This window comes from Sarcophilus harrisii, chromosome 3, assembly GCF_902635505.1.
Source record: "Sarcophilus harrisii chromosome 3, mSarHar1.11, whole genome shotgun sequence".
Taxonomy (NCBI): domain Eukaryota; kingdom Metazoa; phylum Chordata; class Mammalia; order Dasyuromorphia; family Dasyuridae; genus Sarcophilus; species Sarcophilus harrisii.
In genome coordinates, this window is record NC_045428.1 from 408,287,869 (window position 1) to 408,308,664 (window position 20,796).

Genomic DNA, 20,796 nt, shown 5'->3' on the forward strand with positions numbered 1-20,796 from the left:
CCACTGGCTTACCACCCTTATTTTTAGCCAATATCAAATGGTGTTGACGACTGCTTTAGGTCTGGTACTCCTAGGCTACCATTGCTTGCTTTTTTTTTTTTTTTTTTTTTTTTCATTAATTCCCTTGATATTCTTTCCTTTTTCCAGATAAATTTTCTTTAAGGTAATTTTTTTGGCAGTTTGATTAGCATGGCACTGAACAAGCAGACTAGATTAGGTAGAATTGTCATTTTTATTATATTAGTTCGGCCTATCCATGAGCAAATGATATTTTTTTAACTGTTTAGATCTGACTTTATTTGTGTGAAAAGTGTTTTGTAATTGTGTTCATGTGCTTCCTGGGTTTGTCTTGGCAGGTAGAAACCCAAATATTTTGTCTACAGTTGTTTTAAAAAGAATTTCTATCTTTTGCTGCTGGGCTTTGTTGGTAATATATACAAATGCTGATGATTTATGTGGGTACATTTTATAGCCTGCAACTTTGTTAGTGTTGTGAATTATTTCAAGTAGTTTTTTGGTTGATTCTCTAGGATCCTCTAAGCATATCATATCATCTGCAAATAGTGATAGTTTTATTTCCTCATTACCTATTCTAATTTTTTCTTTTTCGTTTTCTTATTGCAAGAGCCAACATTTCTAACACAATATTAATAATAATGGTATTAATGGGCATTTTTGTTTCACCCTGATTTTATTGGGAAAGTTTCTAGCACTTCTCTATTATAGATAATGCTTACTGATGGTTTTAAATAGATGCTACTTATCATTTTAAGGAAAATTCCATTTATTCCTATGGTCTCTAAGTGTTTTTTAATAGGAATGGGTGCTTATTATGTCAAAATATTTTTCTGTACTTTTTTAAATTATCATATCTGTAGTTTTGTAACTCATATGGTAGGTTATGGCTATAGTTTTCCTTATATTGAACCATCCCTGCATTCCTGCTATAAATCCTACTTGTTCATAGTGTCTTATTCTGCTAATAATTTGTTGTAATTGTCTTGGTAATATTTTATTTAAAATTTTTGCATAAATATTCATTAGAGACTAGTCTATAACTTTCTTTCTCTATTTTGGCTCTTCTGATTTAGGTATCAGTAACATATTTGTGACATAAAAGGAATTTGACAAGATTCCTTCATCTATTTTTCCAAATAGTTTATGTAGTGTTGGAATTAATTGTTCTTTAAATGTTTGGTAGCATTCACTTTTTAGGGAATTCATTGTTGGCTTGTTCAGTTTCTTTTTCTGAAATTGGGGTTATTTAAGTATTCTATTTATTTTTCTGTTAATCTGGGCAATTTACATTTTTCTAAATATTCATCCATTTCACTTAGATTGTCATTTTAATTTTGTTGGCATACAGTTGGAACAAAATAACTCCTGATTATTGTTTTGATTTCTTCTTCACTGATGGTAAATTCACACTTTTCATTTTTGCTGTTGGTAATTTTTTCTTTTCTTTTTCAAATTAACCAAAGGTTTATCTATTTTTTTGTTTTTGTTTTCATAAAACCAACTCTTAGTTTTATTTATTAATTTAATAGTTTTATTGCTTTCAGTTTTATTAATATCTCCTTTGATTTTCAGAATTTCTAATTTGGTATTTAATTGGGAGGTTTTAATTTGTCCTTTTTTAGTTGTATGCCCACTTTATTGATCTCCTTTTTCTCTATTTTATTCATGTAAGCATTTAGAAATATAAAACTTCCCCTAAAAGCTGCTTTGGCTTCATCCCATAAGTTTTGATATGTTGTTTCATTATTGGCATTCTCTTGGATAAAACTACTGGTTGCTTCTATGATTTGTTGTTTGACTCATTCTTTAGGATTAGATTAATTTCCAGTTGATTTTAGTCTGTTTTTCCCTGGCCCTTTATGGAATGTAATTTTTATTGCATCATGACCTGAAAAGTATGCATTTATTATTTCTATCTTTGTACATTTGATTGTGAGATTATTATGCCCTAATATATGATCACTTTTTGTGTAGCTACTATGTACCACTGGAAAAAAAAAATATTCCTTTCTATCCCCATTCAATTTTCTCCATAGATCTATCATATCTAAATTTTGTAAGATTCTATTAACCTCCCTAATTTCTTTGTTTATTTTGTGTTTAGAATTTATCTAATTCTGAGAGGGGAAGTTGAGTTTCTCCACTGGTATAGTTTTGCTGTCCATTTCTTCCTGTAACTGACTAACTTCTCTAAAAATTTGGATGCTATACTACTTCATATATATATATATATATATATATATATATATATATATATATATATATATATATATTTAGTATTGACTTTGCTTCATTGTCTATGCTATCTTTTAAAAAGATAACTTCCTTCCTTAACTCTTTTAATTACATCTATTTTTGCTTTTTCCTCATCTCAGATCAGAATTGTTACCCTTGCTTTTTTGCTTCACCTGAAACATAAAATAATTCTGCTCCAGCCTTTTACCCATACTCTGTGTGTATCTCTCTGTTTCAGATATGTTTCTTAATAACAAAATGTTGTGGGATTCTGGTTTTTAATCTACTCTGATATCTTCTTTCATTTTATGAGAGAGTTAATCCCATTCACATTCACAGTCATGATTACCAGCATTATGTTTCCCCTTCACCTTTTCTCCCTTGTATATAATTTTTTTCTTTCCATCCTGTTCCTCACTAGTGTTTTGTTTCTGATTACAACCTCCTGCAGCATACCCTCCCTTCTATCCAGCTCCTCCCTTTTTTTTCCCCTTTCTCCTACTTAGGATAAAATAAATTTCTATATTCTCCTGAATCAATATGCAATTCCCTCTTTGAGCCAAAACTGATGAGATTAAGCTTCAGATAGGTCTCATCACCCTCTCTCCTTTCCCTCTATTCTCATAGGTCTTTTGTGCCTTTTTATGTGATCTCTTTATCCCATTTTACTTCCCCTTTCCTCCTCTTGCAATACAAACCTTTTTCTACTCTTTAATATCTTTTTTAAATATCATCATATCAGAGTCAATTTATACCTGCATTCTCTATGTATTCCACTTCTAACTGCCCTAATGAAAGATGCAGTTATCAAGAATTGCAAGTATCTTTTTCCAAGGTGGGGATGTAAGTGGTTTAACCTTTAAATAATCTTTAATGTTTGTTTTTTTCCCTTTGCTGTTTACCTTTTTATGCTTCTCTTGAATCTCATATTTGTAGATCAAATTCCTTGTTTAGTTCTGGTCTTTCAATAGAAATGATTGAAAGTCCCATTTGATTAAAGGTCCATCTCCTCCCCTGAAAAATGATGCTCAGTCTCACTGAGTAATTGATTCTTGGTTGTAATCCAAGGTCCTTTGCCTTCCGGAATATGATATTCCAGGCCCTCTGTCTGTAGAAGATGCCAAATCCTAGATAATCCTGTGATTCCCTTATACTTGAATTGTTTTTACCTGGCATCCTATAATATTTTTTCCTTTAGCTTATAGTTCTGGAGTGTTTCAATAGTATTTCTTGGAATTTTCCTAGTGGGATCTCTCTGAGGTGGTAATCAGTGGATTCTTTCAATGACTATTTTGCCCTCTGCCCTATATCAGGGCAGTTTTCCTTGATGATTTCTTGTATAATGCTATCCAGGACTTTTTTTTGGTCATGGTTTTCAGGTAGTCTAGTGGTTTTTCAATTCTTCCTCCTGGATCTATTTTCCAAGTTAGTTTTTTTTTTTTTTTTTTTTCCCAATAAGGAAATTTACATTTGTGTCTCTCTCTCTTTTTTTTAGACTGATTCTTGATTTTTCATAGTCATTAGCTTCTATTTGCTAATTTGGGGTTTTAATGTATGATTTTCTTCAGTTAGCTTCTCCTTTTTCATTGGATTAATTCAATTTTTTAAACTGCTTTCTTCATTGGATTTGTTTTGCATTTGATCAGTTGTATTTTTTAAGGAACTGGATTCTTCAGTGCATTTTTTTTTTTGCATTTGACCAATTATATTTTTTTAAGGAATTACTTTCCTTATTATTGTTCTATGAGAAATGATTAGCAGGATGATTTCAGAGAACCCTGAAGAGACTTACATGAATTGATACTAAGTGAAATGAGCAGAACCAGGAGATCATTGTACATGGCAACAAGATTATACAGTGATCAATTCTGATGGATGTGGCTCTTTTAGCTTGAGATGATTCAGGCCAGATCCAAAGATCTTGTGATAAAGAGAGCCATCTACACCCAAAGAGAGGACTGTGGGAACTGAATGTAGATCACAACATAGTATTTTCACTCTTTTTGTGGTTCTTCACTTGCATTTTATTTTTTCTTATTTTTTCCTTTATGATCTGATTTTTCTTGTGCAAGAAAATTGTATAAATACATATGCATATATTGGATTTAATGTATATTTTTACCATGTTTAACATATATTGGATTGTTTGCCATCTAGGGAAGATATGGGGGGAAAGGAGGACGAAGTTGGAACACAAGATTTTGCAAGTTAATGTTGAAAAATTGTCCATGCATATGTTTTGAAAATAAAAAGATTTAATTAAAAAAAAAAAAAAAGATATAGTCCGATCATAAAAAAGGAATTATTTTCCTTTTCCAAGCTGCTGACTTTCTCTTGCATACCTCTCATTTCTTTTCCCAATTTTTCTTGTATCTCTCTTATTTGATTTTAAAAATACTTTATGAGTTCTTCTTCCAAGAAGGTTCTTTGGGCATGAAACCAATTCTTATCCCCCCTTGGAATTTCACATGTGAACATTGTTCTCTTCTGAGTTGGTGTTTTGGTCTTCCCCTGTGACCGTAGTACCTTTCTATGGTCAAGGTTCTCTTTTATTCCTTACTCATTTTTTTTCTCTTTATTCCCCCCCCCCTCTTTATTTTGTGACTTTAAAAGGTGAGCTCTTCTCCTGGGACATAAGGGGCCCAATCCCAAGCTTCTTATGCTACTTTGAGCTTTGTCTCTGAGCACAAGGGCCACATGTATTTGGTCAGCATCTTGCTTTCAGTGCTGGGGGTAACCTGATTTAGTCCTACCTGTTGTTGCTTTGTTTCCCTAGTTGGTAGTTTGCCTTCTACACTGGGGATGAAGGCTGCCCCACTGGTCTGCTCTGCTACAATTTTATTGAGTCAGGACAAAAGATCTCAGTTGCTGATCCTCTGTGATTAAGACCCTCACACTGACTGTCCTGGACACCATCTGAGCAGGGTTGCTTACCTTTCACTTCAGTGATTGATCTTTCTTGAATTCCTTCCAATATACTTAAACTGGAGAATTCTTTCATTCTGTTTATTCATAGTCTCTCTTGTTCTGGACTCCGATCAGAGGGTTGGCTAATAATTTGACTTGGCTTCATTCTGCCATCTTGGCTCCACCCCCAGAAATCTCTAACCAACTCTTACTTCTCTATTATGAAATTTTATGTCTTTCATAATTCTTGGAACTATTTGTTTATTTTAATTCTCCTGTCTTTTTATTTATGTATATAGAGATTTTATGTGTATGGAGATAAGAAGAGAATGAATACTGGCACTTCCTTGTTTTAACTTTTAACTATAATTCTCAAATATTTTATAGTCCATCAAACTATGTCATTTGTATACTGATAAATAATAGTGCCTCCCATTGAGAGTTCTTTTGTAATGCCTCATTGTGGCATTGTGGATTCTCAAAGGCTATGCCAGTAGAATATAAACTTTGGTAGATCTTACTGCACTTAAAGATTTAAACTAAGTCTGTCATATGAAGATCAGCCACATTACGTTCATAGACTTATCAGAAAATTAGCCACTATGTAATGAGTGATTTTGGCTACTTTAGTTCATTTGTCTACCCAGTTACATGAAGAGTTTATAATTGGGATCACGGAAGGAATAAACCACATCCATGTAATCATCATTTCTAAGAGTACTGAAATACAATGGCCAAAAATAACAATAGTTTTAATTTTCATTATAAAAAGTATAAATGCTACAAACTTTAAAAACATTTGAAAAGTTATTTGAATTTTTAAATATTGATTTTTCATACTGATAGTCAACATAATCACCATCTTATGTTATACATTGCCATATTCAGTTTTTAAACTTTGTAGTTAAAAAATTTTAATCAACTGCTGCTCAGTGCCTAAAAGGATTGTCTTTGTAATCCCTGCCCTAAGGTCATCCAAAGAATAAGAAAATCTAATGGAGATAGATCAGGTGATTAGAGTTGGCCATGCAAAATGATCTCTTCTACCTAATTCTAAGAAAGTATCATCCAGAAAGTTTCAGAACACATAGTGCATAATGTCATCTTATTAAAATTTAAAATTCATAAAATAAAATAGAATTCATAAAATTAAATACTGATAGTCATATATGACTGAGCTCAAAAGATTACAGCCCTCCCTCTGTTCTTATATTATGTTCTTCTTGTTTTGCCAATAATTTGTCATTTTCTTCCATTCATTCAGATTCTTGTATAGTACTGTGCACCCAATAGGAGTGCCACAAATATTTTGAACATGATTAGATTCTCGAGCACTTTCATTATCCCTTAGAATATACATTTAAACATAAAATTGCAGTTGTTATTTAACAGCAATGTCCTACAATAAAACCTTCCACCAATATTCAAACAATGCCTCCAGTAGTTTCACTCAGCTAAAATGTATGTGTGTGGCAGATGGATGATAGCATCTGCCATATTGAGTACAGAAGGAAGATAATTAAAAGTTTGCCAAACCTGAGAAAATCTGTAAGAACAGAATGAAACAATTTCAAGTGATATGCCATAGCTACAGAATGCTGGAAAACAGCACTCAAGTGTGTAACAATCAGAGAAAGTTTGTTGTGACCAAGGTTGTTATGTTCCCTGTGAGGTGAAAAAAGAGAAAAAGAGAACCAGTTCCTGATAGCCTTCCTACTGTTTTGTGGTCAATTATAGCCACCTTCCAAATAACAAACTATACATCTTATTAATGTTGACAGATATGCCTATATTAATTTCATCCTTGTGTTACTTATATAAATAATAATGTCATCATAATCTTTTATGATGTAGATTATGGTAATATACTAATTCACTTAGTTGTACATGATCTATATTCTTATCACAACTGAATAATTGTTCTCCATATTTTCCCCTATAACTGCTTACCCACATAGTATATGCCACTTTGACAAAATTAAATTATAGTGCAAAAACAGTGTTTCTGGTAAACACACATTTAGTGTTCCTCTTTATGGTCTGTTATTTTGGCCAATGTTTCAAATGCAGGTGTATTTATTCATGGGTGAACTTTATCTTTATTATTATGAATAATTATCTTCATTATAAATAATTATCTTTATTATTTCTCACTTTTATTCCAAAAAGGAAATATAGTCGAAAAGAACCTATAATTTGGCATATAAAAACCTAAGTTTGAGACCTTGCTTGACCACTACCTATGTAATCAAGTCATTTGGATTCTCTAGACCAGGGGTTCTCAAACTATGGGCCCTGCAGGCCACATGCAGCAGCTGAGAATGTTTATCCTCCTCACCCAGGGCTATGAAGTTTCTTTATTTAAAGGCCCACAAAACAAAGTTTTTGTTTTTACTATAGTCCAGCAGTCTGAGGGACAGTGAACTGGCTCCCTATTTAAAAAGTTTGAGGACCCCTGCTCTAGACCTTAGATTCCTTCTCAGAAAAAAATAGTACTGGATTAGATCTCTAAGATCCCTTTGAACTCTGAAATTCCTATAATTTTATGCATTTTCTCATAACAACTTAAAGGAAAGGTAATCTGCACCAATTTTAATATTTGGTCAGATGCCCTGGATAAGAGATGAACAAAATTAAAGATAAGGAAAAAAGAGCAAGGGGAGACTAATTTAAAAAGAGAGAAGATAAGATTACATGTATAATTACATGTACACAAATCCATTTCTTGCTATAATCTATATTTTAAGAAAACTTACACAAATGTTTTTAACATAAACACTTGAAAAATACGGACTATGTTTAAAATGCTTGTTTTTACTTGTACAACAAAACATATACCAAAAGTAGAGTCAGTCTAATTATCTGGCATCAGAATATGGTACTAGCATGATCAATTGCATATTTCTGTATTATATGTGCCAAAGTTTCTTCATCTAGCATCTAGTGTTATCCTTTGAATATGAAGATATAGAGTGTCATTTAAGGATCTCCATTTCAAATAATCATATATTTGAGAAGTGATAGAAACCAAAATAAGATCTTTCTGGCAAATTCTAATTTTATATTGCATGTAAACAAGTAATATATGAGCAAATTTCTTAAGAATTAGTAATCTGTATGTGTATCTACAGAGTATCAATTTCAGAACTTTAATTACAGAAAGATCACATTCCAGCTCTTTTGGGAATGGCAACAGCATATATGATCTTGAAACAGATACCACGAGCCAGAAACCAATTGAAACGAATTTCAAAAATGAATTGGAATCCCATTGATGCTGAGGAATTTGAAAAGAGTTGGCTACTGCTTGCTGATATTTATATTCAGTCAGCAAAATATGATATGGCAGGTGAATTGCTAAGACGGTGTCTGCGTCATAACAGGGTAAGTAATAAAAATAATTCTACTTTTCTCTATTTATGAAATATATTGTTTTATAATAATCTGTACTGTTCATATTCTGTTCATTTTCAAGTTTTTTTGTGTGTTCTTTGGTAAGAATAGGTATGAAGTGGGGAATAGAATACTTATTCTTGTCATGATCAATAAATAAACAAGAAAAACAGGAGATAAGTAATTTATCTTTGAGAGTTAAAAAATAAATAACTCCAGATGCTACTTAGTCATTTTCATTCATATAAGTAATTTATGCATGTTTCAAGTTTCAGCTGTGAGTATGTACTACTTACTAAAGGTGTTTGTGGAATGTCAAGTGTTTTCCTGTGATTATCTATCCTATCCAGAACTAATGAAAATTGCAGAAAAATATCAATTGTGGGCTTCTGCCTCATTTGCTAAAAGAAACACTGACTGAATTTACTGCAGCTGGATGCCATTCCCATGTATTAGAATAATCTATGCAAAATAAATTTTGTAAAAATTCCTTTTCAGGTTTTAATTTCGATTGTTTAATCACAATGTTAATGTTTCATTGCAAAATGTAATCTACATTTTTACAGTATAAATCCCCTTTTAACAAAGTTATTTTTAAACATGGAATTCTCTTATAAGGGACAAAATTACTTTAGATATGTGATTCATTCATAATTAATTTATCTAATTACTCTGAGTACCTTGAATTTGCCTTGTTTTTTTGAAGATACTTGTTTTTATAATTTTATATAAATTATTTCAGAACTTCTGTTACACTAATCTAAACTACATTTGTAGTTTCTGGGAAACATATTAAATACTTTTCCTAGAAAGTTATAAGTGAGATCTTCTAATGAAAGACCCTTTTACTAAGTTCTTAGGGAACTTAAAAATGAATTATTTATCAGTTTGTTGTCTTTCCCAAATGATGAAGTATACTGAATTTTTAAATAGACTTAATAAATATAATTTTGAAAAATCCAAAAAACTGTTGAAATATATAGTCTAGTCATGTCCCTAGTGTAACACAGTACAAGAACAATCTGTTTAGCAATGAGAGATGTGGGGCACACCAAAATTTAGTTTGATATCCTGTTGGCAGAATATGTCTGGATATGGTGGTTTTTTCCTAAGATGGCATTTATGCTCACTGGTTTCTTGTGTTTATAGATTCAGAAAAAGTGAAATTTAGAAACAAGAACCTATATCTTCAAGACTTCACATTTTCTCTTACTCTCATTTGAATGTACTTTTGTACTAATTGTAATAAAGTAGCCCAAAAACAATATGCCTACTTCCAAACATTTATTAATTGATAGAAAATTGGTACCTTCCAACAGGTTGGAAAAGAAAAAATTGTATTATAATTATTGTACTATAGTATTTTTGAATACTATGGAATCTTTAAGTCATTGACTGCATTAACAAAAGTAAATATGAGTTTTGAAAATTATCTCTTGTAAATATGTAGTTTCAAACCTTGTAAATGAAATATTGGAACTATAGATAAATAGATATAGATAGATATATCTTTCTAAACTTTTTTCTTCAGTCTTGCTGCAAAGCCTATGAATATATGGGATATATAATGGAGAAAGAACAAGCTTATAAGGATGCCTCTGTGAATTATGAAATGGCATGGAAATATGGCAATCAAATAAGTCCAGCAGTGGGTGAGTGGGGTAAAGGGATTATGATTGGTTACATTTTATTCCTAAATCTTTACTTAAATAAAGTTGGAGTTTTTTGTTTATTTTTGTTATCCATAACAAAAGCTATAGTATGAAATTAAAGAACTCTCTTTTGAGAGCTCTCCTGAAAAAGAGAACATTTTGACATTCTAACTAATCTTTTAACTGCTTATGCTTACAAGGAACAATTCTTTAAAATCTTTCATCTTTCCGTCTTAACATGCTATATGTTCATAAAATCTTAAAGTTGATAATGGCCATTAAAAAAAGGTCTTTAGTTAAAAAAAAAAAAAAATCCCAATACACAAGCACTTAGGTTTTTATCCTAGTTCTTTCCCTGTGCAGTATCCTGAACATGCCTAATCCTTCTATCACACAGCAGGTCTTCAGGTGCTTTAAAACATCTACCATGTCCTCATTTTTATAAAAGGCAACCATCCCCAATTTCTTCAGTCATTTATTCTATGATATGGTTTCCAGAATACTCATTATTCTTACTACTTGTATAAATATTCTCTTATGTCTGTGTGTCTTTTGAAATATAGCTCCCGGAACTGGACATAATACTCATACTCTGATCAACACAGTTTGCAGATCTAGGCACTATATTAGACTAAGCTTCATAAGAATAGTAATTGTGGCTTGTCCTTTGACTCATCTCCTATAGCACCTCGCACCTTATGGTCATTGAATACATGTTTATGAATTGATGCAGCACATTATTGTACTGCCCCCTTTTTAGTAGCCATATCAGATCAAATTATACTAAACTTGTGTTTAAAACTTCCAGGTATTTTGCACTTAAAGTGCTATTTGTTTAAGCATTTTTCATGTTGCTTTTATATGTGTTATTTTTTTTAAACTAAATGTAAGACTTTACATCTTTTCCCATTAAATTTTGTCTTCATTTAAAATCATTGGTCAAGTCAACATTTAATTTATTATTCATCATCATCCAAAAAAAAAAACCTCAGGATGGTCTCCTTCTGATCCTACATTTAATTTTGTATAGAAATTTGGCACTTTGAGACAGTTTCCTCAATTTTGCTTAAGTAGAGGTTGTATCTTAACATGACACTATTTGTGGGAGCATTTAGTGATTAAGATGCACAGTAGATTTATCCTAAAATTCTTTGGTGCTTTATAATATACCTTAAGATTTTTCTAAATTGAGATGCATTTTCCCTATGTAGTATAGTATTTCTCAGAATAGAAGTTGGAGGTTCTTGAAAAGGTTGTTACAAAAGGAGAAGTTTGAAATCCCAAAAAAATCTCTTCAATAGTGTCAACAATTTAATGCATTACCCTATTTGCTCTTGCTAGTTTCACTGTTCCAACTCTCTCTTCACTTAATTCCATCCTTTGCTCAGATATCAAAGTGATCTTCCCAAAGTGAAAGTCTAACCATATCCCTTTCCTGGCCAGTAAACTCCAAAGGCTCCTTCTCACCTCCAACATAAAAAATAAAAGCCTCTGTTTGCTTTTTTAAACCTTTCATAAACTGCCCTTTTCCAACTTTCCAGATTTATTACATTCCACATATTCCATAGTCCACTGACTCTGGCCTTCTCCTGTTCCTTGCACAAGACACTTCATCTCAAATTCCATACATTTCCAAGGTTTTCTCCGTGCCTGTAGTGCCCTCCTTCCTTTCCTCACTTTCCTGACTTCTTTGGCATCCTTCAAGTCTCTGTGAAAATCTTACCTTCTTCACTTTTCTGGTCCTCCCTTAAAGCTAATATCTTCCTTTCGATAAAAAAATACCTCAGGTTATTTTTGTGTGTGTGTGTGTGTGTGTTATTTACACACAGTTTGCTCCTACCTCCCTATTAGACTAAGGGATTCTTGAGAGCAGACTGCTTTTACCTTTCTTTGTATCCTAGGACGGTACCTAACACATTATGAGCACTTTACAAATGCCTTTTGCCTGACTGATAGTCTTCTATCTCCAAGGCAAATACTCTCTGCTGTGACTTTCTAATTGTTTTCCTCCTCTATTGTATTACTTATTACTTCATTCTTGCTCATTCCAATGTAGTTCCTTAAATACCACAAAATTAAACTGGTAGAACAAGTTTTTTTTAAAAAAGGGACATATTTATTAATATTTATTTGTTATTATCATTTTTTTCTTTATAGGCTACAAACTTGCATTTAATTATTTAAAAGGGAAAAGATACGTTGATGCCATTGATATATGTCACAAGGTAATTATTTTTAAAATAAAAATAATTTTTACCTACAGTTTAATGTATTGAAACATTGGTGTAGTAGCAGTAACCTTTTATTGTGAACCTCAGGATAGACTTTAGCCACATTCTTTAGCTATATTATAACTATCATAAGTAAGCACAGTAAACACTGTTATCCAGCATTGTTAGGAAATGGAACATTCTGGTCACTGTGAATACTCAATATTCCCTAAATACCTAATACAAATTTTCACAGGATATGATAAAATGCACTTAACACTAAAAGTACCTTAAGCACAATTTTATAAATCTTTGAAGATTCAAAAGACATATCATTAACATATTGTAGAGTCTCAAGCTCTTCACTTTTGTTGTTGAGGTGCTTAAATGTTAACAAATAGAGTCCAGATGAACAGAATTCTGGGTGATAAAGTTTGCTTCACTTTAGTAGTATTTCGGATTGAAATTAAATTACTCCTCTTTGTGGTACTAAAATGTAATTATGACAAATAAATAGTGTTTATCATTTTTGCTGTGTTACCCAGGCTCTGGAGGAATTTGACACTTCTAAATCTCTCATCTTTTTCATATAAAAAAATTCCTAAGATCATGAAATTGAGGCATAATGACTGATATTTTATGGTGATTCCTTCACTTATTACATCTCCTTAATGCCCTTAGACTCATGTGATAACTAGCGCTACTAATAATTTGTCTTATTAAATATGCTGATTTGTACCTAAGGGAAAAAGGATCTAACATGATAACAGTATGCTATAGAAAAATAAAAGTTGGACCACAATATCTGAGGAAATTGGCATGTTGTTTATTTGAAGGCAAATGTTTTTATTTCAATTCTTGTTCAAACTTTTTAAAAATATTAGTTTACTTTCATTCTTTAACAAGTACAGCATAATGAATATAATTAAATCCTTTTTAATATGTTTTTAATAACTGAGATCTTTTCAGTGCCCCAGGGTGATTATTCATAACAGTCTTTGTAATTCAGTTCTTTTTTTTTTTTTTTTTTGTAATTCAGTTCTATAGTTGAATGTATAAGAGAAAGAGCAGAATATATACTTGCCCCTAGGATATGCCTAGAAAGTTTTGTGTTTTTTTTTTTTTTTAATGAACCTTTGACATTATTTTCTCATGATTTGATTCTTCTAAATGTGGAGAAAATATAATGGGGAATAAAAGGTTCTGTTTAAAATTTGTTTGATTAAGTTTTTACTACATTAAAAATTGTTTTGATTATTGTAGTTTCAGAGTCAGGAATAAAGTAATGATATATTTGAAGGACATTCAAAGTTGTATGAGCTGACCTTTTTCACTTATAACTTGAGATGACTTCATTAATTTAATCTTGGTTTTATGAAACCTTAATTATGGTTGGTTAAATGTAAAATTAATGTAAGACTAAATAGTTGTAGTATGAGAAAATTTTTATCCCTTTTCCATAAAATATGCAGAAGAATCCTTTTGTTATTACTCTGACATGAAATTTCTTCATAGTCAATAACTCTGAGCTTTTTTTAGGTTCCAAATATGCTTAGGTTTCAAAATCTTTTGAAAGATATCCACCAGAAAATCATAACTCTTTTTGTAAAAATGAATAATCATAAAGCTCACTTGATTTCCTAGTTCTTCTATACACTTGGCAATTATTTTCATTTTTTTTTAACTTTACAGGTTCTCAAAACACATCCAACTTATCCGAAAATCCGAAAAGATATACTTGACAAAGCACGTGCAGCTTTAAGAACTTGAACCTTATTCTCCCTAGATTACTAAATTGAAACAGACACTAACAAAGAAATATGATTTTAAATTCTATTATTATTAAGATTTGGCTCACATTTGTTTTACACAGAAAATTTTTTTTCAGAGTTGATAGTTATTATTCTCCAGCAGAGGCTGCTGTTGTATAGGAAGAGAAATATTCAAGTAGATACATTCAAGCATAGGGGAAATTAATTGAAATCTTTTATTGACTGTCTTTGATTAAAAACTGTCTCCAAAACTATAACCTTCCACAATTTGAAGAGCTATTTCCTTTCTCTTTAAAATGTCTTGACAATCAAGTTAAAACAAACTTAATGCCAAAATTTTTAATGTAATATTTTTGTCCATTTCATGAAAATGCACTTAAGACAATGAGATTTCTTTTCAGTTAATATTTTTAAGCAATTTCAATTGTTGGCATAAATCCAAATGTAATTTGTAAATAAATTTGTTGTAATAAAATAAATTTGTTGTAATAAAATTTTTAATTCAAATTATCATGTTCATCTTAACTGCATTTTTCTTTAGTCTTCTAAGAAACAAGATATGCTATAAAGGAATTGTTCATTCTAATTTAACCATATATTTTTGTCTATGTGCACTTCCACACTCAAAAATAGAATCACAGAATCTTGGACTTCAGATGCCATCTTAAACAAGAATCCCCTAAAATGCATATCAACTTCTGCTTAACCTCAACTAAGAAAGTAACTTGCCTAACTTTCCCAAGAGAAGTATATGGTACAGTGGGTAGAGTACCAAGTCTGTCAGGTCCACTCTTCATGAATTCAAATGCAGTCTCATACCCTCACTAGCTATATGAGCCTGAGTAAGTCACTTGATTTTTGCCTTATATGTAAAATGAGATTAATAATAGTGCCTAACTTTCAGGGATGATGTGAGGGCCAAATAAGAATATATGTAAAGCATTTAGTAGTAATAGCAGTAGTGGTGGTAATATTATAACAGACATTTTTTTTTTACATCCAACTAAATCTGCCCCTGCAACTTCTATCTACTACTCCTAGTTCTGACTCATAAGGCCAAGGAAAAGGAACCAAAAACATTCCCCACATAGAAGCCCTTCAAATACTTGAAGACAGTTGTATATCTTCCATAAGAATTTGCCATCTTATAATCATTAAAAGATTATGTTAAAAATTCAGATGCAGTAAACTGCATAAAAATCCAGTAAATCAGAGCATAAATTATAACTCACCAATGGAAACCTTGCCAGTTGTTTGTATTTTAGAAGATGGAAGGGCACCTAAAAATCATTTACTTTTACTTGTTTCTGAAGTACTTAAAAAAAAAAAAAAGTGAAATGTAGGTTATACTACTTACCTTTATATGACATGATATCCCTCCTCAAAAACACCATAAGAATATACCAAGCCTGAATAGAGACTAATAATAAGTTGAGCTGATGGAAAAGTACAGAGAATCACCTCAGATCTCAAATTGTAAGTGTTAAGATAATTGTAAACTAGTGAATAAAATGTAGCCATATAAATAGAGTTTTACACGTTTCTACTTGTACTTGTAGAAATTTCTGGTACTATATTCAGTTTTCACTTCCAGCTTTTATTTTGTAACATTGTTTGAACATATTAACTAAATCCTTTCTCAAATATTGTTTAAAGGGAAGTATGTCAGTACAGTGTACAAAGGAAATACACTATTGGTTATTAAGGACTTAAAAAAAACCCAAATTATGTATCTGCTATATGGGGGAAAATTATTTAGTGGTAGGATAAATGTGTACACAGGAATATGGCCCTGAGTTTTTCTAAATATCCATGAAATTAAAGATGCTGGCTGAGGTCTCCTAGATTCACCTATAGATAAGTTCCAATAAATGTGAATAATGAATGAAAGTAGGTATATATATTAGAATTAACATTTTTTGAAGTCACATTTAAAAATCATTGGTTTCAGCCCAATCACTGTATGGAGTATGAATTTAAATAATATGACTAGCTCACAGGACTCATTATTCAAAATAATCAGGACCTAGTTGTTCTTTCATCTAATCTTACATCTACTCTCCCTCACACTGGCATCACCAAGACCTCAGGACCCCCTGCAAAGACTACAGGAATAATATAATTTGTCTGTGACTTCAAAAGTTAAACATTTATTATGTGCTTGCTATATGCCATGCACTGTGCTAAATGCTAGGAATAAAAGCAGAAAGAAGGGCAGTCCTTACCCTGAAGGAGCTTGCATCCTAATGATCAAAAGTTCAGCTGTAAAACTCCATCTATTGTGATTTGATTACCTGGTTTATCAGTTGAGTATTGGTCACTTAACCAATCTTTGCTTGGTTTCCTCTGAGACTTGGAGATCTCTTCCAGTTTTCAATCTATGTGTTATTATTTTGACAAGCAATCACTAGACTTGCTAACACTAGCATCTAACCCCATGCTGGGTACTTTAGGAAGAAGAAGGGACACGATGAAGAGGAAAACTACAACAAAAGAAACTTTTTTCTTCTAATGTTTAATTAAGAGGCCATAGTGCTAAGTGGTTGGAAGCCTAGACTCAAAAGTCAATACAATCAGAGTTCACAATCTATCTTTGACACATAATGGCTGCCAACACTCAGTCATTTAACCTCTTTTGCTCCCAGAAAACTGTGCTAGAGAATTCCTTACCCTGAGAAAAATCACAGGTCCGTTTAAAATGACCACTTCCTTAAACAGAAGACTTTGAACATAATTTGACTTAACAATTTGGGATCGAAATTATGTGTATCTCTTACTGAGTACAGTAATACCTTCAAGAATTTTTGAAGTGTTTAGCCATGTACTAGATGGCCCCAGACTAATTTACGATTTTATACACTGGAAGAATTTTGTCTTGTTTCAGTGTTTCTGTGAAGATTCTATGTACAAGAAAGCTTCAGACAACTTTTCTGCCCTTGTATTTAAATCTGTGGATATCACAGCAAGAAAACTGAGAGGTGATGAATTCTTTCAAGGGGTAAAGAGTAGAGCCAAAATTTCATAAAATTTCATTTAATTTCGTCTGCTACATTACAGTTTGTAGAATTAATAGCATTTAACAAGGCATAAATCTGCTTCTGAGCTGAATGCAAAAAATCATGCCATTGTGGTAGGAGGCAATTAAGGTATTTGAAGGTTTTGATCTCTTTCTACTGGCCAGCAGAGAGCCTTGCTCCTTTGCTGCATGATCCCAGGAAATATGGCTCAGATAGAACTCCGCCTAGTGGCTAGATGAGATATTGCCCTCTGAGTTAATTCAACATCTACTTTGGCTGAATTTTTACCAAACCACCAACACTTCCACTAACCCTCACCTATGTTTCTTTGTCAGTTCTATTACACTTTCCTTTTTTCCATATTAACCACTAATGTTTTATCTTCTAGTGAATTCTCTCCTATATACCACACACACACATACACTAATACAAATCCTTTAGAAATTAGTTATAACTCAGAAAAAAAAATAGAAGCGTTCAGAAGAAATTAACTAGTCTAGTTTATTCAATTAAGCACTTTGATAGAATAATGGAATCCTAATCCTAGAAAATCCTGGAGGTCATATCCACTCTTTTAATTTTTACAAAGGTAAGCTAGGAGGCACAGTGAATAGAGTTCTGGGCCTGGGGTCAATATATAAATATATATATAAATTCAAATCTTGTCTTGGACATTTATTAGCTATGTGACTCTAGGCAAGTCATAAAGACAAATCTATATTTGCCTCAGTTTCTTCAATTGTAAAAAGGGGATGATAATAGTACCTAACTCAAAAGGTTGTTATCAGGATCAAATAAAAGTATTTGAAAAGAATTTAGCACAGCATCTGGGTGTATCATGGGTAGTATAGAAATACTATTTATTATTACAGAGAAAGAAACTGAAACCCAGAGAGATGAAATATCTTGCTTAATATAATCCAGCTTGTTAGCAGCAGAGATGGTACTGGAATTAACATATCCTAATACAATGTTCTGTTCATCAAGCTGAGTCTTTTACAATATTTCTAAATCAACAATCTTTATCCTGAAAGACCATACTGCTTCTCTTTGTGCCTGAACATTATGGTATTTGTTTTCCTGCTGCTCAGGGATTTTTTCACTTCCTTCCACTTTTGTGCCTGTGGTTCAGTGGTTAAGATCACCGGAAGTCTGACCACTAAACAAATGAGGCAGCACTGTAATCAAGTATATAATAGTCATGGACAGAATAATGGGTGATACATAGTCTAACGTTCTTCATGAGGAACAGATGTTTTTTTTTAAGCAGAGTACTTTCTTCTAGCAATCTGCCTTACACTATACATAAATGGTACTGGCAGAATGCCCATAAAGGCAATTTTATCCCATAAATGAGGAAAGCTGAGTAATGAGTAGACTCTAAATGTCTTCCTTTTGAGTGGTACAGTCTTGGAATATAGGGTAATTTTTTAGACCATTCTGTCTTCAAATAGCATATGTATTAATCTTCCTCCAAATTTCTTTTATACTGGAAAGGAAACTTAAAAAAAAAAAATAGAATCATCTGAAGAAGTTAATTACTATCTCAGTTTCCTCCAAATAGAGTTTAGTTTTATTTTTAATGGTTAAATATGTAAACTTTAAAAATACTAAGAGAAAATTGTGAAATGGCAGCTTTTCTTCTTGCTTAAAAATGAATCCATCCCATTATATATTTCAGAGTTAAAGTCAATTTTATTCAATATTCAAAAAATATTAGGTGCTTACAAAATTCATCACACTATGGGAAAATCAAAAGACATAAAATCTTGTATCTACCTTGAAAAAGGTTATAATCTAGTAAGGAGGAAAGAAAAAACAACTATAAAGCAAAGCAAAAACTTTGTTTCCAGGGCAGTTAGGTGGCACAATGGATGTAGTATCTGTCAGAAGTCAGAAAGGCCTGAATTCAAATCCAGCTTCAGATTGGATTTACTAGGTATGGGACTCCGGGAAAGTCACTTAACCTGTGTCTGCCTCAGGTTCCTCATTTGCAAAATTGGGATAATAATAACACTTATCTTCTATGGTGGTTGTATGGTTCAAATGAGATATTTGTAAAGCACTTAGCACAGTGCCTAATACATATTAAGTATTTTGTAAATGTTAGCTGTTATCATCATCATCATCATTAGTGATGTCTAACATTAGGTGGTAGTGTTATGCTGAAATGAAAACATGGCTGTTGGTCACTTTTAGTTGACTCCATAGTTATGTCCTCAGCCCTTCCTCTTCTGGAGGAGCAGCTTTTCTTTTAAACAAGGCCAGGAAGAAAAATTATGAAGGCCCTCTCTTGGTACAAGTCATGGCTACCATGATGGCTTAATTTCAAGATTCAAGTATAAATTGCCTATATATTCTCTCTCTGTCCTGGGAAATTGTAAAAAATGAACCAACAACTCTTTTCTATAGCTTCCAAGCTCCAAGCTCCTATTATTAGGACTCTCAAAACCTCAGAGAAATTCAATTAGGGAAGTGGTAATACAATGCGAAAGAAGTCCCACAATTAAAGTTGTTATGGTAGGAAGGGGTAAAAATGACCTTAAAGAGACTTGGAAGAAAGATAGATCTAAGAGAAATGTCATGGCCTTAATACCCTGGTGGAGGACTGCCAGGCAAAGTTCTAGAGCCATAGTCATTATGGAAAGGGAGTATATCCCCTTTTGATAAAAGGAGAAGTACGTCTGAAAATCAAGACCCTGACGTCTGTTTAAAGACCCATTCATAGGTCTGCTTAAAATGGTAGATATTCAGTAATCCAGTTCTAATGAAACTATTTTGTTTTATCAAATCATGTGAAAAATAGATTGCTTTCTTAGTTGATTTTTAGATATTGAATCATTTAACCACTTTGTTGTTGTTCAATCATTTTTCAGTCATTTCTGACTGTGACCCACATTTAGGTTTTTTTTGACAGATACTGGAGTATTTTGACATTTCTTTTTTCAGTTCATTTTACAGATGAGGAAACTGAGACAAATAAGATTGAGTGACTTGCTCAGGGTCACATAGCTAGTAAATATCTGAATCCAGATTTGAACTTAATTCTTCCTGACTCCAGAACTCTATCTACTGTACCACCTAACTTCCTTATTTAATTGCTTCTCCTAGTGCTATTATATATTACCGGATTTTGATTGTGTCTTTATTTAAAAACCAAACAACTCTAGAAAGGACAAGGGGTCACTCTCTAACAGATAATAGTCAAATGAGCTAATCCATAACTTTTCAAATGAAATGCATACCATCAGCGACCACAGGAAAAAATGTTCTGAGTTTCTATTAATACAATACTTACAAAATAAAACAAATTTGAAGTTTTATCTGACACACATCAAATTGGCAAAGGTGGCAAAGGATAAAAATGGTCAATATTAACAGGGCTGTAAGAAGACAAAGACTCACTGATGATAAAACTGTGAACTGGTACAACCATTCTGGAAAACAACTTAGAACTATACTAGAAAAGACATCAAAATAAACATAGCCTTTGACCCTATATTACTGAGTCTATATGCCTGAGGAAAATAATTGTAAAAATATTTATAGTGTTTTTCTTATGGTAGCACAAACTATGGAGGCAAGGAATAGT

The 20,796-nt window shown here is 32.1% G+C and overlaps 1 protein-coding gene across 1 annotated transcript in view; it reads left to right on the forward strand.

The window, feature by feature from the left end:
- The window catches only part of TTC21B (tetratricopeptide repeat domain 21B), a 100,018-nt gene extending 85,370 nt beyond the window's left edge, over window positions 1-14,648 (forward strand). The window contains exons 26-29 of the mRNA XM_012544768.1: window positions 8,320-8,544; window positions 10,085-10,205; window positions 12,363-12,430; window positions 14,108-14,648. Of these exons, the coding sequence (XP_012400222.1) occupies window positions 8,320-8,544; window positions 10,085-10,205; window positions 12,363-12,430; window positions 14,108-14,185 (492 nt within the window). The 3' untranslated portion in view covers window positions 14,186-14,648. The remainder of the gene's footprint in view (window positions 1-8,319; window positions 8,545-10,084; window positions 10,206-12,362; window positions 12,431-14,107) is intronic.
- Window positions 14,649-20,796: the final 6,148 nt, after the last annotated feature.